The 22,620-nt window shown below is 43.1% G+C and overlaps 1 protein-coding gene across 1 annotated transcript in view; it reads right to left on the reverse strand.

Moving 5' to 3' along the window:
- LOC139755022 (uncharacterized) overlaps positions 1–22,620 on the reverse strand; it is a 143,750-nt gene that overhangs the window by 81,338 nt on the left and 39,792 nt on the right. Inside the window, 1 exon segment of the mRNA XM_071672953.1 lies at positions 15,941–15,967. Within this exon segment, the coding sequence (XP_071529054.1) occupies positions 15,941–15,967 (27 nt within the window).

Below are 22,620 nucleotides of genomic sequence, written 5' to 3' on the forward strand. Positions count from 1 at the left end.
TATTTATGCCAGATCCTGCTGTAGCTAACGGGTCAGAGAGTAGCTGCTCTGGCTGATTCCTTTGAATAAACCGCGACTCTGGATTGCCATGGGAAAGCCATTAAAGTTACGTTAAGACTGGGAAGTAACAAAGGTTTAGTTCACGACTACGTATAAGATGATCTTTTTTTTTTTTTGGTTATCCTGACGAGGGACACTTCTAATTATGAATTGCATCAGTGCAAGAAGAAAGACAACTTTAACACTTAAGATCTTAAGTTTGATGTATCTTAGCACTTTAGTAATGTCTTTTTTTATGGTCTAAATCTTGATGGTTGTGAAAACAGATTTACAGATATTCAGTCGAATGACTAAAGAAGAAGCAGCGTACAAACATAACTGAATATCTCCATACCAGCAGGTTCTCTTTTAAGGCACGCCATCTTACTTTCTAAAAGAACCAACAGGCTTTCATTGCTAGCCAAAGTTGTCATACATCCAACTAGACACAAGCAAAATTAGATGTCGGAGATTTCATAGTCTCGTCCAACCTCCTGAAAACTGACAGGTTGATGATGAATGAACTCGTTATATTACTCAGGCCAGTTCCATCGAATGTGACCGTTTCGTGTTTAGAAAGTATGTGTATCTTACATCGAAAGAAAATACGGCAATATTACCCACAGTTCATTAAAGTAATTTATTTAGTAGGCTCTTAGGCGATTATGGTCCAGGGAATGCATCGTCTATTCGAGCTATTGCTCAGCGTTAGATAACTGACACGAACTGATCTGAATGTTTGATGGAAGAGAGAAGTGATTCCATGTTTTAGCATATAAACTTGGAATCAGATTTATCATTTAGATGTGCCTACCATGTACCTTATAGAGCAATCTTTGCTGTGAGGATTAATCTTTTTTAAAGGGGCTCTTACAAACGAATTTCGTGGCTTATCGTGATATTCCAGGGATTTTTTTTTAAGTAATCTAAAACTATATAAAACTTGCATCAGTGTATTCGAGCCTCAGTTGCTCTCGTTAACGTGCAGGGTAACTCACTACACTGAAGACACCTTCCTTGCATCACATATGACGATAAAGAGTCAAGAGTAGAGGTGGAATGGTATGCAGGACTAAGCAGTACTTCACGTATTGCTTGTGTTACTGTAAGCACAAGTGATGATGAATGTGGCCGGCAGTGACAATGGGTTGGAGAGGAGTATTGGGAGCATTGCCTAGTTGCCTCTACGAAAGGTTCTTTGGGAATGCCACATCATAGTTATGGACGATATAATCTGGGAAAAACCGCACTTGCATCGGGCCCCAGTCTTTCTTACCGGTGATGTGAGTAATGTTTTCGCAGTTCATTCCTGTAACCGAACATTGCGAGCTTGATATGCAACCGGTGTTGGCTGAACCTCAGCATACAAGAAAGGTGGACCTGTACACAGTTCTGAAGGTCATATGTATGACCTATTATTAGCTCCATTGAGAACATCACTCACTCTAACTGGCATGATTTAACATAAACTAAAACATGTTCAGTATGTGATTTATAAGGGTGGGGCCCTTTAACTTCTGTTGAACCATGAACCCCCGAAAAAAATTCATTATCTCAAAGGAAGATGTAATTCTAGGGCATTGAATATAGATAGAGAATTACCGATATCATTAAAAAAAAAAATCAGTTAAGCATATTCCGTGCTGGTATATGAAGCTAACACTTGGTCGACGACGGAGCTGGGTATCAATTACTATGTGCCCACTTCTGATCTGGTCTTGGGGGCCAGGGATCATGCAAGTCGGACACAAGTTATCAAATCAGGCACAAACTGATTATAACCCAGTGGATGCTTGCTGTATAATTACCTGCGATCCATCCTACTGTGTTGAACCTTACACCATGGGGCACCGAGTGCTTACGGGTTCCTCCTTCTCGTGCTGATTTCACTGTGATGAATAAAACCGCCACCCGGCAATATGGCACGCGTGTAAAAACCTAATTACCAGCCTGATGGATACGACGAGTGGAGAAAGCTGTTACCAGTTACATGATAGTCGAGGTCATACAGATATAATGTTCATTTAAATCCTGGTCGTTTGTATCCTGCATCGCTGACGAGCTGGGTATTATGATAGAAACTGCTGAAGGGTTTTTATACCAAGGATACTTAGAAATATTTCGTGTCACATTCCACAGATCGCAAAGGGAGAGATGATGAATCATATTAGGCAAAATCTTTCATACATTCCATCGAAAGTCTTCAAGGAAGCTCATTGACCAATCAACAAGGAATATTATCATTTCCATGTTGTAGCCTTCGGAAGAGAGAACAGATGCATCACTGTTCATCACCATAGCATTGCCTTCAACACTTTTAAGTGATGTTTATCCACGACTAATGCGTTCATATCATGTCTAGTGAGGGTCACAGTATGCTCCCACCAGTGGTGCTGCTTATGTGCTCCCTCATTAAGGTATGTAGCTGTTGATGCATCTCCACAGGGTACATATAGTTCGTCTAATATAGCAAACGTTCCAGAATGCGTAACGTTGGTGTACTAAACTGGTCTTAGCAAGAATGTCACGAGGGACATTGGTGTTGTTATGCATAAGATTGGCTGACTTAGAGCTTTTGTAACGAATGACACTATCAGCAAAAGCTTTGACTTGTCATTCACTACAGAGGTTCTAAATCAGCAAACCTCATCATGTGTAACAAAGCCAATGCCCCTTTGAACGTTTTATCTAAATCTAACGTACTTTACCAATGCCACTGCGGTGACTGCAACCTGTCTGTCTCAAACTTTTTGCTATATTGGGCTACACGTTCTTTACCTTTGGTAATTACAGACATCGTGCTCATCCTAAACCTTACAAACCATCTTAGCTCCCCTTCCTACAACCGCCCGAGCGGTCTTGATATGTAAACTCATTGAAAAGATTATTCGCACTAGAATTATCAAGAACAGCCCACTCTCACTCAAGCAGTACAGCATCAGATCCAATCGTTCTATTATCACACTACCCACACGCCTCACGCGATACACCCTGGATGGTTTTTAACTAACCACGACCTCACTTGTGTGCAGGGCTAGTGACAATAGTTATAGCGTTCGACACCATTCCCAACACATCCTCTTACCACAGGTACTTGACACCACCCTTCATGACAGTGACAAAAACTGGTCAGCCATCGTAATACTTGGCTGCTAAATCAGAGTGATCGACAAAGGCTTTAGCTCCAAAGTACTCAAGCTCTACAAAGGAGCTCCTAAGGAAGCGGTTATTTTTCGAACGCTCCTCAATTTCTTCCTACATGGCCTCACCTTACCCCCTGCAAGCCACAGAGTGAAAGTCCTTTCGTATGCAGATGACCTTTCAGTCACCCTGCAGCACCCTGATACTACCCAGGCAACAAAAAATATCCAACACTAAATCAAGCAATTAGAACATTGGCTCATCCAAATCAGAATGCTTGCAACACGACCTCAGTCGACCGGCACTCTCTGAACCCCGACAGAAATTAATCCATCTAGTGCTCTCTCTTCACTCTGAATGGTCAACCACTCCTACTCAGCAAATTTCCTGCCATATTGGGCATCACATATGACATTTGTTCCCCACACCATAACCATCAACACAAAGACCATAAACAAACTCAAATCCATCAGGACACTTTCTCTGTACCAGATTTGGACGAAGAAAAGAATCCTTTAGTATCATCTACAGACATTAGTCCATTACACCCTAAACTATGCTTCACCTACCTGGTCATCCACCTTATCAAAGGCACATATAACAAAGCTACAGACAGAACAGCAGAACAAAACAGAAAAAAACACTCAGAACAATCACTGGCTGCCTAGCAATAATGAACATCTAGCAACTACACAACGAAACAAAAATTTCCGCTAACGTCGTATCTCAATATGCTCAGCACTCAGGTCTTGGAACAGCAAAGTCCCGTTCTCATCCTGATCACTCCATAACCATCCAGCAGCCCTCATACAGAAACAAAAAGCTTATCCCTGCTTCATACTTCAGCAATCTATATTTCTAGTTCCTCCTCCCCAGCAAACACGAGAATGACTAAACACGTACTCACTGAAATAACCCACAAGCTCTTAACATCTACCATCCCAACCATGTCTTCAAAACCATCCTCCTGAAACCATACTTCCAAGACATCTATGCTTTATCCTATCACGACTGCCCTCTGGACATGATCCATCTTTTCAGCACTACAAACACTGATTCAACATATCATAAGAGCCCTCATAGCCAAGAAGCACCTTCCACACTGCAGACACCGAGTACTTACTCTTAGATTGTCATGTTCTTACCTCATCCCTCCTCACACCACGTACTGTCCTAAGACACTGCATTTCCGACACATTTACTCTCTTCCGTTCTTTGCCATCAAGGGCCCACGCCTCGTATCGATACACCACCGACAGGACTAGCGCACCAGTAAACATACCCGTCTTTGCCCTCACACACAACTAGTTATCTCAATGAGCCCTGGACCTTGACCCCTTTACCTACCATATGGCTTACTTCAGTTCCCATGTTTCCATTCGGTGCCGGTATCCACTCCCAGATATCCTTCTTCCAACTTCTTTCCCTTTAAACTCACACTCCAGCTAAACTGTCTCTTTTCATTGACACTTTCTCTCCATTTTCTCCTGACACACATGCTCTCCCAGACTCAGAAATCAACTTCAATAGTTTATCACTCGAATCTGCTACCAGTGCTGTCAACAGTAAACATTAACTGATTCATCTCCAAGCCCTCTCCTCCTCCAACTCCCGACACATTCCTAAACTACCCCTCTCTCCAAAACCCTCAGATTTACCTTCCTTACCACACAATATGTTGACAGATTGAACAACCACAACCGTAGTATCGTCACACTCCGCTGTCACAACCGATCTTCATTTGGGACCAATCACCTCCCTCTCTTGATAAACACACACACGCCTTACTCTCATAAAAGACTCCTCATTGCTTCAAGCAGCTTTCCTCTTCGCCATATATTCTCGTAACACCTTCAACGAAACATCTCTATCAACTATGACATATGCTTTCTCCAGATCCATAAATGCCACATACATATCCTTCTGTATCTCTAGATAATTGTCACATGGATTCTCCAAAGCAAGCTCCCGATCCACAAGTCCTCACGCACTCCTGAAGCCACGCTTTGTTCGTATCCAGTCTAGTCCTTCGTGCATTTCCTTTACAACTTACTAAACAAACGCTACAATGTTAAGCGTCTGGAATTTGAACGTTTACTTTTGTCCTTCTTGTACAGTGGTACAGTATCAGCATTCCGCCATTCCGCAGGCAATTCATCAAGATCCATTCATACACTGAAAATCCTTACTAGCCAGTCATCAACATAACCAACTCCCTTTTCTTTTCACTAAACAACTTGCCGTGACTCTCCTACTTTGCATACTTGCACGTTCAAAACGCCCCACATCCACCATCTATCATCGAATACATTCAAATATCCTTCAAAATACTCAATCCATTTCCTCTTCATCCTTTCTTTGCCTCTTAACCCTTCCACATCTACTCCCTTCACAATGACCATCAACACAATCCATCTTCTACTCTGTCATTTCACCTTCAGTTTGCTACATCACCTACATCTTTATGGAATGATATGGTCTTACCTCCAGATCGGGTTGCATTGATTACTGTCTATCTGTACGTGCTTCTACCTGTATTTAGTCTGCAGTTCACGAGCCTCTCTCTCTCTCTCTCTCTCTCTCTCTCTCTCTCTCTCTCTCTCTCTCTCTCTGTCTCTGTCTCTGTCTCTCTCTCTCTCTCTCTCTCTCTCTCTCTCTCTCTCTCTCTCTCTCTCTCTCTGTCTCTCTGTCTCTCTGTCTCTCTCTCTCTCTCTCTCTCTCTCTCTCTCTCTCTCTCTCTCTCTCTCTCTCTCTGCATCTCCCCGTCGTCGCTTTAGGAAAATCTTCAAATGCAGTGACCTCGTTTGGCCCGTAAGATACCAACGAAAATAAAGTGAACAGGAATGAAATTCTTTCTACATCACTTCACCTAACATAGCTTATTAAATCTGCTGCGTCTGCTTTAATCATCGAGATGATTTCTATATTTAAGGCCATTCTGTTCTGTCGTATCTTTCACATTCTCTCCGTTTTCACGAAATTTCATGTCTTTTGTCTTTCATTTGTTTTTTGCTGTATCTTGTAATCTTTTTCAGGTTTCTGAAGCTCTTGATACCTCATTACTCTCATACTACTTCGCCTCTAACTCTCATCTTTTGGTATATTATCTCTCACACTCCCACCTCTGCCAGGTCTCTCTGAAGTATTTCTTCTCTCCTCTTCTCGTGTGTCTGTCGGAGTGCAGTAAGCACCAGCTGGCATAATGAAGCCTTAACATTTTGATCTCTAAATGGCAACAATTATAGGTGCTTCATCAAGACTTGATCCTTTAAGCAGCAAATAAATACGAGTGATCAATGCGCTTGTGAAATCAGATGATAATGAGAAGCAGCAGAGAACAACAACAAAAAGGGATGAAGCCACACATGTGTGCCTCAGATCCAAATTTAGTCTGAACTGAATTATTGTTCAATCTTCAAACTATTAGTCTTAAAAGCCTCTCGGTAATCATGTATTAGATGTTTCTTAACTATTACGTGGTTTTTTAATATTTGCTGCTGAATACGGCTCGTAACTAAACACACACACGCACACACACACACACACACACACACACACACACACACACACACACACGCTCTCCCTCTCTCTCTCTCTCTCTCTCTCTCTCTCTCTCTCTCTCTCTCTCTCTCTCTTGTAACTGGTGATTAGAAGCGATGGACATGATCCTCAGCTTGTGCCCAAGGGTCGCAGTAATAAATCTTATCACATGTCATCGTCCAAAGGTCGTCAACAGAGGTTTTATCCACAAATCTTAAATACCAAAAGGATACCCTCGAGTAGCTCTTGCAATTTGCAGTCGCACTGATCCACAGATCGAGGCCTCAGGGCCTCCAACACAGGCCCTGTTCGCAAATCATCATCACAGGTCCTCCTCCACAGGTCCTGTTCGCAAATCATCATCACAGGTCCTCCTCCACAAGTCCTATTCACAAATCATCATTACAGGTCCTCCTCCACAGGTCCTGTTCACAAATCATCATTACAGGTCCTCCTCCACAGGTCCTGTTCACAAATCATCATCACAGGTCCTCCTCCACAGGTCCTGTTCACAAATCATCATTACAGGTCCTCCTCCACAGGTCCTATCCACAGATCATTACATGTCCTCCTAAACAGGTCCTTTCCACGAATCATCCACACACGTTAGAGATTCCTAGAACAGGTCATCGCTTGGGACAGAAGTCACATGTGGTTCAGGATCATAAGCTGCAGTTGATCATCACTCCGTCGAATGGGGAGGACTTCAGTGCTAGGTTGTATGAAGTGATGAAGCTACAGTGATCCTTCGTCAGACATACTGCAGGCAGGACATTAGACAAACCCAATATACCATAATCTTTTTTTTTGTTTTTCCTTTTCCTGCTGTTTGGTTGAAAGGGCAAGTGTGTCGGGGAGTTCCTACAACTCGTGCAAATGAAAGGTTCAGCCATGGTTTACGCTGTACCAATGTTGGATGATTCTTACTTTGTCCTCAACATTACGGTTATCGTCTCAGTTATCTGAGATAAGCCGTCAGGCCTACGTTTAGGTTGGGGGAATAGTCTCAAGGGTATAAAGGTGGAAGGATTTATATTTCTCTGTCTGTCTGTCTCGATTTTAGTGCTGGGATACAACGTTCTTATTTTCCACTGAAATTCTCATCTACACACACACTCTCTCTCTCTCTCTCCTCTCCTCTCCTCTCCTCTCCTCTCCTCTCCTCTCTCTCCTCTCCTCTCCTCTCCTCTCCTCTCCTCTCCTCTCTCTCTCTCTCTCTCTCTCTCTCTCTCTCTCTCTCTCTCTCTCTCTCTCTCTCTCTCTCTCTCTCTGCGGAGAGCGCTACTCGCTAGCCCTGCCTATGGCAGAATCTCGTCGTAGGTAGTCGTATGTACACTGCGTCCTCCGCTTGTCAGCCGTCACACCCAAGTTATAAGAACCAGATGAAGTAAAAAGAAAAAAAGAAAAAAAAACATGGCTCTTCAAGACGATGCAGAAGGTGCTTCTTTTTCACGTCTCAAATTACTGAAAGATGTACCAACCCCACCAAACACTTGCCACTGTGTTTTCGCCCTTAACCTCTAGAAATCGTCACTTTTTTTAGGCCAATATTAGCTAGAGAAAAATATTAAATTTCCTCCAGATTTTTCACACTCGGTGTCTCGGAGGAATTACCCACCTTTCAGAACCTCATCGATAATGGAATCATGGCTGGTATGGGAACAGGTATTTGATGTGTACACCATCTGTAAGACTAAGGGGATGGCATTGCGTCTCCTCCTCCTCCTCTGTCTTTTTTCCTCACGTTCTCTCTGTATTCTAAGTTAATATCGACCTATCCTAATCATATCGTAGCGATCAAAATACCACTATGATTATCAGTTTAAGAGTAAAGCAACCTAGAGTATAGACTTTGTGGGAGACAGCCGGGCAGCTGTGTGTACGTTGGGCCCGTCCGCGGCAAAGGAGATTGCTAGAAGTAATAAAGTCTGATTAATATGATACTACAGTCCAAGAAGAGTATGATGTGAACGTATGAAGGCAATTATGAAATTGTTAGTTTACAAGGCTCCGTCGATCACACTCTCTGCTACGTCATCACTAGCACAGTGTAGACAATCTCCGGTGGTGTGGCAGCCTGGGTCTCGGACCCTTAATTGCAATAGTTACTGCCACAGTGTGGACACCTCTGGTGGTGTGGCAGCCTGGGTCTAGGCCCCTTGGCTGCAGACATTACTGTCACAGTGTGGACATATCTGATGGTGCAGCAGCCTGGATCTTGGGCCCTTGGCTGCAGTCATTATTGCAATTGTGGGGCTTCATAAGCAAGATGTTCTGGTACTCTTGACGTGTTGCTTATGAATGTATCAAAAATACAAAAATTGGGAAAATGAAAAAGTAACCAAAAAAAAAAAAAAAAATCAACTAAAAAAGGGAAGAGCAAAAGGAACTAAATTGCTGAACAATCCACAGTCTTTCTGGAGAAGAAGAGTCTATGACGTCCCTGAACCATAGCGCTGGTGACATAACCACAGGGAAACCCATGCACTGCACACTGCTATTTGAATAGCAGGGTATCCCATAGTGCTCACCGAGTAACCGACCATCCACTCATTTCTGTACCACACAGAGCCAGAGGAGTAGACGGGAGACCGATCAAACTACATTACAGGGAAAGCTATGAGCGCATGACTCCTTCCACTACGTGGAGTGTCACTCGTATACTAAGTGATGTTGAAGGAGTACTGTAAGTCAGTTCTTCACTTAGTAGCGTTGGCAAAAATAGCGGAAAATGAACCCAGAGTTAGGCAGTGTGCTCAGTTGGTTTACTCGTACGGATGTCCCCTGTTTTGATTAGTGGTAGTAGAGTTAACCGGATGTGAGCTCTGTTCAAAGTTGTGCTAATGGAGTTAGCAGGGAGTTAGCCTTGTACAAAGAGGGATTGTTAGAGTCATCTGTGGAGGATGGATTTTGCAGTAAGTGGTGTTTTTGCAGAGTACTGGAGGGGTAACACTTGCAGTGCGTGGTATTAGCTGAGGACCGAGGGTAACACCTGCAGTGCATGGCATTAGCAGAGTAACGGAGGTAACGATTACCATGCGTTGTGTCGGCAGAGGTACCTGTGAGGGAGGGTGCTAAAGACACCTGCTACATAACCGACACAGTAAGCAGTTGGTAAGTTCTTTACATCATTTTGTTGATCAAGTTATCGCCGGGTGGGTAGCTATACCGGCTGAGCACCCAGCGGGTGGCCACACCCTCATGCCCAGCTGCAGGTGTGGCACACTTCTTGTTTACCGTCATTGATCAGAGTGAGAGAGAGTTACATAGAGTAATGTAGAGACACACACTGAGCCCAAGGTCCAAGAGAGATGGTCTGGCCCTAACACTACAGAATAAATATGCAGTCCCCTTTAAAAGCGTCGGCAGGAGTCGTCTTCCTCAGTTGGGTGCTTCCTGGAGTGAAATTTCCAACGTTCGGGTGTGATGGCCATGAGGAGGACACCATGAAGACGAGCAGTTGGCCTAGCTGCACGACAGTGCCAGTTGGACAGTCCCATATAGCACGGCCAGCCGATCAGCGTTGTATAGAAAGGCCAAGAGAAGCTCGGTCGGCCAGCGGGTTTTTGGCAAGGCCAACAGACACAGCCGGCCAACGTCCTGTATAATGTTTGATGGATGGTGTATAATATTGCAGCTGCAGCTCTGCATAATTCTCTGGCCACTAGTACTCCAGTCTGTGCTGACATTCTCCTGTACATTGTGTGCAATGACGCCTTTACTGACTATTGCTACTGCCTGTACATTGTACATAAAAACACCCTCACTGACTTCTCTCACTCTGCTATATGCTATATACAGACACCTACCTGTCCATTGTACGCAGAGACACCTTCAGACAAACTAGATATACAAACAGAAGACAAAACTGACTACAAATGTAGACACAAGTCACTCACATGTAATCCAGAGGGTGTAAAGCATTCGAGCTAAGTCGAAGTAAGAACTCATACAGATGCTGCACAAGTACACTTTTAACACGTACTGAGCCAGGAATAAAGTTTGTGAGATACATGTAAACGGGGAAGCAATCTCACAAATGAAAACATGCATAAACCCTAAAGCACACATACATGTCTATACGTGTGTATACATTCAAAAGCACGAATACCATACACGAACACATTCACACAAAAATGAGACGGATAAACAAAGAATCAAACAAACATATATGTACAAAAATACAACAAAAGAGCATGAAATAAGAATATATACACACACAGAAATGAAAACAATAACGCATGCATGCGCAGAAAAACATGCAAATCAACTCAAGAAATTATTACATACACAAACAAATAAGTATAACACACACACACACACACACACACACACACACACACACACACACACACGCACGTACACAGAACTGGACGTTCACTCCTACGCCCCCGCTTGCGACCTGACAAGTTTCCGCTTTTGGTATAACCTTAACAAACGGTTCAGCCTTTTGCCTGCCTCGCTCCCTCCGCCGGGTAGTCCAAAGCATGGAGGTACGCACAGCCTTGAACACGAAGTTGATATTGGTCCTGCATACATCAGGTGGGGTGAGCGAGGCAGGTGATGGAGAAGCGCCACTACAGCAGGGTGTGGTGTATGAATTTCTTTCTAACGTTAAACGTAGGCGCCTTTAACCCAGGAGTCTTTATACCAGAAGGCTTCAAACACTGTCCTTTCGATGTGTGCACCACTCTATGCAGCTTAGCTGGTCAAATAAAGCTCCGGTGCACCAAACTTTTGAGTGCTGCACCTCCCATTTGTGGGGTTTGGCGTTCAGGATTAGCTCGTCTGGTGAATTCCTGGTGTACGTTTTTTCCTTTACTGGTTTCTAGGAATGGACTTAAGGATTCTCAACATAATCATGTGAAAGACCAACTGACCTAACTTCAAAGATTATGTGACATCGACGTTTTTGTGTGCGTTTAGAAAAAAAAAAAAGTTTTAAGTGCGTAATTCGGGCGCACCTAAACAGATGACATGAGTCATAGTTATAATAGATACACTATTACTGATAAGGGACGTATGAGAGGTAGGATAGAGTTAGATGATGAAGGGAAAACGGGGATAAAGGATACCAAAGGAGGAAGAAGGCAGTGTAAAAGAAGACAGGAGAACAGATGCAACAACAGCAGTAACATTGCCTGGGTAGATGAGAGGATGAGATGCTGCATTAACCTGAACTCAGATCATGTAACAGCGGGGCAGCAGCCTCCCAGCACCTGCAGAGCCAGAATAAACTGGACGCTTGGCGTGGAGTGTGTGTGTGTGTGTGTGTGTGTGTGTGTGTGTATGTGTGTGTGTATGTGCTGGTGATCGAGATATCCCGCAACTTACCTGAGTATTGACGGGTTAGACATTCTTTGATTCTTGGATCTAATTATGAAAAATACGATTTTCTTCGCACAGTGTAGCAGATATGAGCATGACTACAGTCTGGCCAAGGAGCAAGAGAAAACTTGACATTACATCACGCAAGAGCAAAAGCCTTTTGACATAAGACTTGCACACCAGCAAGCATGCATGCATCCCCTATTTCGTCTTGTACACAGATCCTTGCATATGAACAAGCAAGCACATTAAAGCATGCACTCCGCACTCTGTAACTCTCTGCCAGAATGTGGAGCGAGTGAAGCCGGCAGAGAACAGTGGATGATCCTCCTCGATTTTGCGATAAACGCCGGCGACCCATCACTGGCGTTTGGCAGACCTTTAGAAAACATCGTCAAGGTCCCGCTACGAACATTAGCATTCCTGCACTCGTGGCCTTGGGGCCACCAGTCTGGTGACGGAGGAGGGAGAGCTGAAGGCGGAGGAGAGGCTGGAGCGGAAAATAGGGAAAAGAAGAAGAGGAAGAGGAGGAGGTAGGAGGGATCGATGAATGATTAAAAAAAGGGAAGACAGAAAAGGATATGAGGTGGTGATATTTAAGGGAAGACAAGGATAGTATTAGGAGGTGAAGGAGGACGATGTTAGGGAATACATGAGAAGAAAAAAAAAGTGATGAGTGGGAGAACGAGGATTAGCTGCTCTGTAAGCAGCAATATACTCCTTTTGGATTCATTTCAGTTTTTGGATCATCTTTTGCCTTGTCTGTAACAGTGCTTTCAAAGCTTCTCTGTTCATCCTTCCTTGTCATTTTGCTCCCTGGTGTGTCACCTATACCTCCTTTATAGTAATTCAATAAGATCTACAATTCTATTTCCTAATTCAACCTTACTTCCATGTTTCCTAGCCTTCCCGCTATACTTGCAGGTACAGGTACTTACATCCTAAGTCCCTCACTGCAGATTACACAGAGCCTTGCATGAAAGTGATCTGTATCATGGCTGTGGAACCCAATATCTAGAAGTTTACTTTCTTAAAGAACTTTTTTAGCTTTGGGTTGTTTCTACAATATCATCTCCTCTTTATTTCTGGTTTCCTGTCTAATCTCTTTGTGTCTTAATTAACCACATAATCGAATTCAAACACCACTTTTTGCAGTTGGTGACTCAAACCTTACATTATCAATTTTCACGCTGGTGTATATAAAGATACCACCAAGTAATGATGGTCAACACCATTAATTCTAATGTGTTCAGTGATAAGCTGGTATAGAGAATTAGAGAAATTTTTCTATATATACTCATAGACTTTGTGTCCCCATGTTTCTCTATTTCCAAGACAACCTCATTTTTCCCCAATCTGTTCCTTTATATAAAAATGAAATCCCTCTTTACTGGGATTTTTCCATCTGAGAAGTGCGTGTCTTACAGCTTCTGCATCGCCTTAATAGTTCCTTCACTGTTATCATTAAGAATTTGTTCTGGCTCATTGAAATTCTTCAGAGAATTATAAATCATCATCACCTCCATGCATGATTTTTTTCCCTTCACGATAACTGCTCCCATTATGTACTCCATGAGTGGTCATTTAACAGCATTTCTCAGAATTTAACGTCATCCCTTATTGAGCCAACACTTTGCACCTTTGGACAGATTAAGTGAGATCTTATATATTTAACAAGCTTTGTCTCCGCTCCTACAACAGCATCAGGTTTCTATTCTCTACTTCGTTTCCTGACCATCAGCTTTTTGAGATTCACAGTCGTATACGCTACATCAGTCTGATATTTGCACAACGACCTCTCTTAGATGTAGCGAGACTGTTCCACTCTCTAGCCTCATTTGACATCTCCCTCGTTTTTAACTTCTGATTGCGCTCTCTCGTTCTTTCCTTGGCATATCACCTCCGATGAATACTGCACTGAATATCTTTTTGTTAGTAATGTTCTTCTCCCGTTTAGGATATAGAGGGTGATCATTACTGGTCTTTCCCTTGTGTCTCGGATATATCTAACTAAATCTCCTTGTTTCTTTTATCTCAGATACTGGATCTGATTTGTTTACAGCCTCTCATAGTCTTTTGATCACCATATCCTTTCTCTTTTCTGTACCTCCTTGACACATATACTCCTCTTATAGCCCAAAAGTTATCAGTGACTTTCGTGTGTCTATCTCCTGCTTCACTAACGATCTTCATGTTGGTGGTACATCCCACTTGTCATCTGTGTCGAGTATTCAACCTCCATATCTATTTTCTTTTCTTTCTTTTTCATTATATCTGCTTTCGCCACTATGTACTGATCCTGAATATTTTGCTTATACTTACACATTCCAGCCTTTCATCGACGATACCATATACTTCCCTGAATGATGTTCGTAGCTGCGTATATATTCTCTACCTAGCATCACCTTACTCTTGTGTTTTGTTGTCCTTAGATCTCTGTTCCTCTGCATCTGTCCATACCCTCTGTTTCTGCTCATCAGGCCCAGAATTTGGTCCTGCTCCCGACCACCTATTTTCAGCCTTTTCTGGTCTTCTTGTTAACGGAAATTTCCTTTCATTCATCTCTCTCAGGGACATCCAGGGATGACCCTTCTGACCTATTTATATGTCACTTTCATGTCGATGTCATCTTCATTCCTGTGGGTAAATTTCCCTTTTGTATCCCTTCAGTTACTTTGACTTTATATCATGCCCTCAGATAAGAGTTGTCAGTTCATTAATGTCTTGTACCATTCGGGGACACTTTTCATGATTTTCCATCTAATTGTTCAGTTGTTCTTAATTCATTCATCCATATCTTGAGGCTTCTGATCCTCTATCTCTGTTTGTGGTTACCGTATGATATCATATAACAATAATCAAGTGTATGCTGCAGGAAGAGTTTTAACCCTGTTTTGCCCCGTTACTTAACCTTGTATTTACGTACCATATCTCTATTTCGCTACCTCGCAAACGCGGGAGACAGCGACAAAGTATAATAATAATAAAAATATAATCTCTATTCTTATGTATGTATACACCAACACTCACGATTCAGCCTCAACCATATACCATTTTATCAATCAACCTCGATGCGAGAATGAAGAGCTGGGGTTGGCTGTGGGCCGATTGACATGGCGGGTGGTACCGTGCGTAAATCATGGTCAACGATGCTAGCCATTACACCATGGCAGCCCACGTGTGTGTGTGTGTGTGTGTGTGTGTGTGCGCAAATGTTTTCCTCATGAGTCAATCATCCATTAAGAGCAGACTCATCTTCGTGTGTGTGTGTATGTGTTTGTGTGTATGTAAATGTTTTCCTCATGAGTCAGTCATCCATTAAGAGCAGACTCATCTTTATCGTGTGTGTGTGTGTGTGTGTGTGTGTGTGTGTGTGTGTGTGTGTGTGTGTGTGTGTGTGTGTAAACGTTTACTTCACATGTCAGACGACCATTAATAGCTGACCCATCTTAATCACGGCCATTCTTAGGGTCTACCAACCTCCCATGGTGAGGGCAGCAGTAGCGGCCACCATTACGCTTCTTCAGCACAGTATTACCCCGAAGATCATACTACACCAAAGAAGATTTTGTGGACAAACAAAAGGGGACAATAACCTTTCCGGACGAAAGAGTGGAATTTAGAGAGTCATAAGACATTCCGGCATCACAGGTTAACTGAGGATGTTTTAAGATGTAAACTTCCTGAACCGTTTATTGTATAGCATTCTCTCTCTCTCTCTCTGCCTCTCTCTCTCTCTCTCTCTCTCTCTCTCTCTCTCTCTCTCTCTCTCTCTCTCTCTCTCTCTCTCTCTCTCTCTCCTCCCCAAGCCTTGTGTTAGTTTTTCCCATTACTAAACCAAAACCTTCCACTACCATAGATTAGTGATAACACAACGTAGGCGATTCCATACCTTGCTCGTGCTGACCGTTCGTGTAATCTGACAAGGAGAAAGACATTTTGATAAATATCATAGAAACATATCTGGCCACTTAGGTGACAGTGCACAACTAGACTAAGTAAAGCCCACTTGGCATTGACACACCTGCAGTTAAGAAAATTACGTTCAGTTACACAAATATTGCTAAACTTAGTTTTAGACTCTAACTCACAAGATACTGATTAATCCAAGACAGTAATGGCTATATAGGTTTTAGATGCTCCTTCTTCATGACCAAGTGTATGATCATGTGGGTAGTGCAATCGTACGACTTGAGCCACCACCGCAGGTTCTGCAGGCTGGAACCAACATCCTTCTGCAGGGTAAATTATGGTTGCCAGCCTCCCGTGTAAACTCTCACCTCCTGGTCCCCTCCGGAGGCCAACAGGAAACTGGACGTGTTTGTGGTCGTCTGTTGGTTGGGGACTAGTCGTTTTTTGTCCTGGGACCGAGTGAGTGAAGCGTGGAGGCAAAACGTTTTTATTTGCGCTACGTGCTGTCCGGGGCCCCGAGAGTTTCCCCCCAGCACTGCGTCGCCACCATAGTCTTATCTCGCAGGAGGAGGTGGAGAAAGGGAGGGAGGGAGAGGAAGAGAAGGATGTGGAATAATTAGATGGGAAAAGCTGAAATTAGGGAGAGGTGAATGAAGAACTAAGAACAATAGGAGTTGGAGGACGAGTAGGAGGGGTTCTCAGGATGTGGGACGAGAATATTGAAGGAAAAGCTTAAGGAAATATCTTGAGGAAGCTGACATGGCTGTGAAAATGTGAGGTGTTTTTATGTATATTTCTAATTGATTATTTAAAGTTATTAGATATATCAATGTTCTTTCAGTGTTGCATATATGTGGTTTTTTCAAGGTCACCCACACTGCATGGATTATGCTCTGGTGAAGACTATATATATATATATATATATATATATATATATATATATATATATATATATTGTTGTCTTTTCCTAGCGCTACCTCGCACACATGAGGGGGGAGGGGGATGTTATTTCATGTGTGGCGAGGTGGCGATGGGAACAAATAAAGGCAGACAGTATGAATTATGTACATGTATATATGTACGTGTATATATATACATGTATATATGTATATATGTACATGTATATATGTATATGTCTGTGTGTGTATATATATGTGTACATTGAGATGTATAGGTATGTATATTTGCGTGTATGGGGGTGAGTTGGGCCATTTCTTTCGTCTGTTTCCTTGCGCTACCTCGCAAACGTGGGAGACAGCGACAAAGCAAATTAAAAAAAGATAATATATATATATATATATATATATATATATATATATATATATATATATATATATATATATATATATATATATAGGGTGTGGGGGCGTTGAGCTGGATCTCCCCTCCCTTTCGTGTTTTTCAGTTTGTAAAACACGGAACAGGAGAAGGAGCCAAGCAGGCTCATCTACCTCCAAGGCTCAGCCTGGGGTGCCTGTATGTGTGTGGATGTAACCAAGATGAGATGAGAGGAGAGATAGTATGTTTCAGGAAACAAACCTGGGTGATCTGACTATGAGTGAAGCAACCGCTCAAGGGTATATGGGAAAAAGGGTTTAGAAATGTCTCATAGTTAAGTCAGGGGTTGGTTAGAGGATAAATGCTAACGAAGGAGTAGCACTACTCCTGAAGCAGTTGTGGGAGTGTGTGAAAGAGTGTAAGAAAATAAATTCTAAACTGATACGAGTAGAAATGAAAGTGGATCGCGAGAGATGGGTAATTATAAATGCTTATGCGTCTGACCATGAGAAGAAAGATCATGAGAGGCAAGTGGTCTGAGAGCAATTGTGTAAGTGTGTCAGCAGTTTTGATGTAAGAGACTGAATATCAGTGATAGGTGATTTGAATGCGAAGGTGAGTATTGTTGCAGTGAGAGTATGATTGGGGAGAGAGGTGGGATAGGGTATTCGGTATTATGGTTGAAAATTGTGAACAGTTTGCGGAGTTGTGTGCTGAAAAAAGGACTGGTGCCTGGGAATACCTGGTTGAAAACAGGAACGTACACAAGTGTGGTCAGATGGCATTTTTTTTATTACGTATTAACTGATATGCTTGTAAAAGAGAGACTTTTGGTTGATACGATGGGCAGCTGGTGGTATGTCGTCTGATCAGTAACTTGTGGAGGCGAGGGTGAAGATCTATAAAGGTTTTCGGAAGAGACGAAACATCGCCGGTGAGAAGAGAATGATGAAGGAAAGTGAGGTTGGAAGAGACACTTGTGTGAAGAAATACCAGGAGAGTCTGTATGTAGAATAGCAGAAGGTGAGAGTTAATGAAACAGGGTGAATGAGTGAGGAATGGGAGGTGTTTGGGGAAGCAGTACTGGCATGTACGAGAGATGCATGTGGTATGCGAAACGTGGGCAGATTAGAAAGGGTAGTGAGTGGTGGATGAAGATGGAACGTCGTTTATGAAAGATTGAAGAAAGGCATTTGGGCGGTACTTATAGAAGAGTTTAATTTATTGAATCTGTATGAGAAGGCGGCAGGAGGTCAAGAGAAAGGTGCAAGAGTTGAAAAAGAAGGCAAATTAGAGTTGGAGTGAGCGACTATCAGTAAACATTAGTGGGAATGTTGTAAGGAGTTTAATCATTTTCGAAAAACAAGAGAAGAAATAGGCACATCGGTGAAGGGGGGCAAAAGGGGAAGTAGTAACATGTAGTGATGAAGTGTGGAGGAAACGGAGTGAGTATTTTGAAGGACTGTTGAATGTTTGATGATAGGGTGGCAGATGTAGGGTAGTTGCCTCGGGGTGGTATGCCAAGTAAGAGTCATGGAGAGTGAACTGGTGAAGTGTGTGTGTGTGTGTGTGTGTGTGTGTGTGTGTGTGTGTGTGTGTGTGTGTGTGTGTGTAATGATAGATGAATAAAGGTTTATTGAATTTAGGCAGCACCTTGGCTGAAAATACACAGTAGAGGTTTTACGAATAACAGAGGACTGAGAAGTTATGATAGTAACTAGTTAACTATTCAAAAAAAAAAAAAAAAACTGAAGATCAAGACTGGCTGGATATTTCTACAATTTTGGATAAGCATGAGTGAGGTACATCTAGTTAGTTAGGATGGCGTGTATACAGGAATGATTATAGATTAAATATTATGGTTCGAACATTATATACTTGAAAATTAAGTGATGAATAGTCACAGTAATACATTAGTTGACTTACCACATAGCCTAACAGAAAAAGAGTTGTTTACTTGCTTAGCGATGCTCTTGTTCATGGACTATATATGACGCTCACAATGGTAGGTATGGGACTGTTGTAATAGCTGTCTAGACGAGCTCCGATTAGAATAAGTCGATTGTCATGACGAACTGTGATGGTGTAGGCACTGTAGGGGTATTTGTGAGGATGAGGCCTCTGTGAAGAGGATGTGTCGGCAGTTTATGGCAGTTTATTGCCGAACTCACAGAGAGGGTGGACAGGTTCAGCAACATGAGGGCTTCTTGGTAGGTGGTGTAAGATGGGCCGAGGATGATTCTGCATGGTCTTTTCTGTACTTTTTCTGGCCGGTCCCTCTGTTTAGCCGTTAGTGAGGGGTACCAGACTGGAGAAGAGTAGGTGAGCTTAAGTAGAATGATGATGGTATGGACATTCCTGGGTTCAGTTGGTGAGATGCCTGGTTATCTCAATCGGTGGAGAAGGTACAGATGGTATGAGGAAGATTTGATGATAGTTCTTAGATTACTCTTCCAGGTTAACCGATCATCTATTGTAATGACATCAAGATATCAGGACTTAGTTTGATGTCAGAGGTCAGGATGCTGTCTGCACTCAAGTTGATGTGCATTATCACAGTTTTTGGTATGACTGATGGTGACATCGATGGCTGTAGTCTACTCCTGAAGGTTTTTGATGATATGCTGAAGGACACTGATGTCATGTTGATACTGATGCCAAAGGTGGATTTGTTTATATACCTCCAGTCGTGGTTTGTGTCCCTCAGGGCGTCTTTGACAGGGATAAGGAAGCAGAGTGGCCCCAGCTTTGTTTCCTGTGGCACACCGCATGTTAGGGATAGTAATTCCGTTATGGCTACCCAAAAGCGGACGGCTTGGTGTTGCTCAGTCAAGAAGTCCGCCAGCCACGAGACGAGACACCCTTGTAGTCCCAGGTCAATGGCTTTCTCTATGATGATATTATGGATCACCAAGTCGAAAGTCTTAGTGAAGTCTACGAAGGTGTCTGTCACCAAGGCCTTGTGCTTTTCCAAGCTGCAGTAAATGAAGTCTAGGAGGCAAACAAGGCAGCGAGTGGTAGAGGAAGTCTTCATGTTACCAAACCGTTAAGAGTCAACTGAATCAGCAGTTTCAGCGTGGGCCCAGTCATACGCAAAACTTTTTCAAAAATTAGATTAAGGATTCTGGTGATGGCAACAGGGTAACAGGGTGTAAGCTACTGCTGGATTTGGATATTGGAGTGACACGCTATCTTTCAGAGATGTGGGATATTGAAATTGTTTGAGTGAGGCGCTAAATATGGAGGTTAGCGATGAAGCTGATTCATGGGAGAATTCCTTGTACAGTTTCACCGGAAGATTTATGGATGTCGTTGAGCGTTTGGTCTGGAGGTGCTAAGGGCGCTTAGCTACTTGATATTCCTCTGCTGTGTTCGGGGGAGATGGGGATGGTAGGTATGCTGGGAGGGAGCTGATGTCGAATTGTGGGAATCGTTGGCAAATATCGGCAAAATGGTTGTTGATTTGTTGTGCGGCCTCCTTATTGCTAAGTGGGGTCTACACAAGGATAATGGGAGAGCCTTGGCTTGTCACAGACAGATAATTCTTTCTGTTTTATCATACCAGTGACCGATGGTGGTCTACATTAGATGCTGTACCTTGCTTGGGTATAATGCTTCTTCGCAGCTCGTACTTCCCGTTGCACCTTATGTCAAGTTGTTTGCAGGGGTCGTTGTTGTGACTTCTGAACGCTCGAGTTTTCTACTGCATAACTCGCTTGATCCAGGGGGCCTCGGCCGAGTGTAGTGTTACCGTCGACTGAGGGAACAAGTGTCGGTAGACCTGGCTGCAGGCTTCGTGTTGCTCCTCCCACATGACTTCCACGTCATCTTTTCTGGTTACCTCTGTTCAGTGTTGACGAGTCACCCACCAAATTGAAATCTCTCTTCGCTGAATCAGAAAGTGGCCCATACGTTTTGGTGTCAGCTCGCTTGTGTTTGGGGTTGGTGGTGGGCGGCGAGAGACGACAAGATGTAATTGAGAACCGTGTCTGAAGGGGAGGGAAAAGGTTTGGTTTGTTGGTAGTGGTCAGCCATGTTAGTAAGAATCAGGTCATAAGTGTTTGCACCATGCGTGGAAAGTGAACAATTTGAGATAGATGTAGTTGTTCTTGGAGGTTGGTGATGTCTATCTTATCGACATCCTTCCATACAGTCTTAGAACAAGGGTATCTAATTCTTAGTGTGTCAGATGTGGAGGTTAGGAGACCTAGCAATTGCCTCCTTGCTGGAGGGACGCGACGGGTGGTAGACCAAGCAGTAAGTAATGACGGCAGTTTGATGTGTGTTTGTGTGTGTGTAATGATGAAACCTTGACCCATAATACCTCCAGATCCTCAGGCACGTTGACAGCTGGCTGGGTATAAGACGTTGTGTGTGTGTGTGTGTGTGTGTGTGTGTGTGTGTGTGTATAAGGGTTACCACATTTCGCCTGCTAGAAGTTACATCGCAAGTGAAAAGTCACTTATGTCGAGGCTATATCATTGTTGGTTAAACAAAACGAAGTCTCGTCAGAGAACTTGAACGTAGTTGTCTATGCAAAGGATTTTAGTTGGTCATGAGTCACACTACTTTTGAAACTTCTGATCTTTGTCTAAGCATGGTCAGTATCCTGCTCCTTGGCAACACTGAGGTCGATGGTTCGGTCAACGCTGCCAAATTTATTTTGTAATCTCTAGAAAGACTGAAGAGATCTGAGTTGGAATTACTCTTTCGGAGTTGCAATCTTCTTACCTCTCTTGCAATTAAAGCATGTTTAAGAAAACGGAAAAAATGATTCTTTTCCACAGAAGGAATACTTGTTTAAGAAAATTTCGTCAGTTCATAAGCGCTTCAAGTTAGGTTTCACAGCTGATGTCTCATTCATTACGTCACCGTAGTTAACAATGACGTCACTCGTTCAAAGAGCTGCATACTTATCTCAAGTGATGTTTGTACGGAAGAGGATGTGGTGGACGTAGCCTGGTCACTAATGTTTCCCTTATAACCATTTACGTTTCTCGCAACGCGTCGTTATTCTATTTTTGTATCTATACGCTTAGACGGCACGAGCAACTTGAACCATATACAAGTCCATCTCCTTGGCCTGAACCCGGCACCCATTGTATCGACTGACCCCTCTGGGGGGATAAGCAACTGGGTTGCTATGGACCGCCTGTCACAACCAGGATTCGAACCTGTGCGCTCGACCCTGGGAGTTCCTTGAATGCTTCACGGTCACGGATGCTAACCGCCACATTATAGAGGTGTGCCATCCTTCGACCGTCATAATATATTCACTTTCCGTGATTGCTGTGTTGTCTTCATGCTTATGTTTACATCTATCAGTAGCGTCCATACCTTGGGCCCATCATTATTCTTTGCTATTTCTGTGCGTCTCTTGGT

The sequence above is a fragment of the Panulirus ornatus genome, chromosome 18, assembly GCF_036320965.1.
Source record: "Panulirus ornatus isolate Po-2019 chromosome 18, ASM3632096v1, whole genome shotgun sequence".
Classification (NCBI taxonomy): Eukaryota; Metazoa; Arthropoda; class Malacostraca; order Decapoda; family Palinuridae; genus Panulirus; species Panulirus ornatus.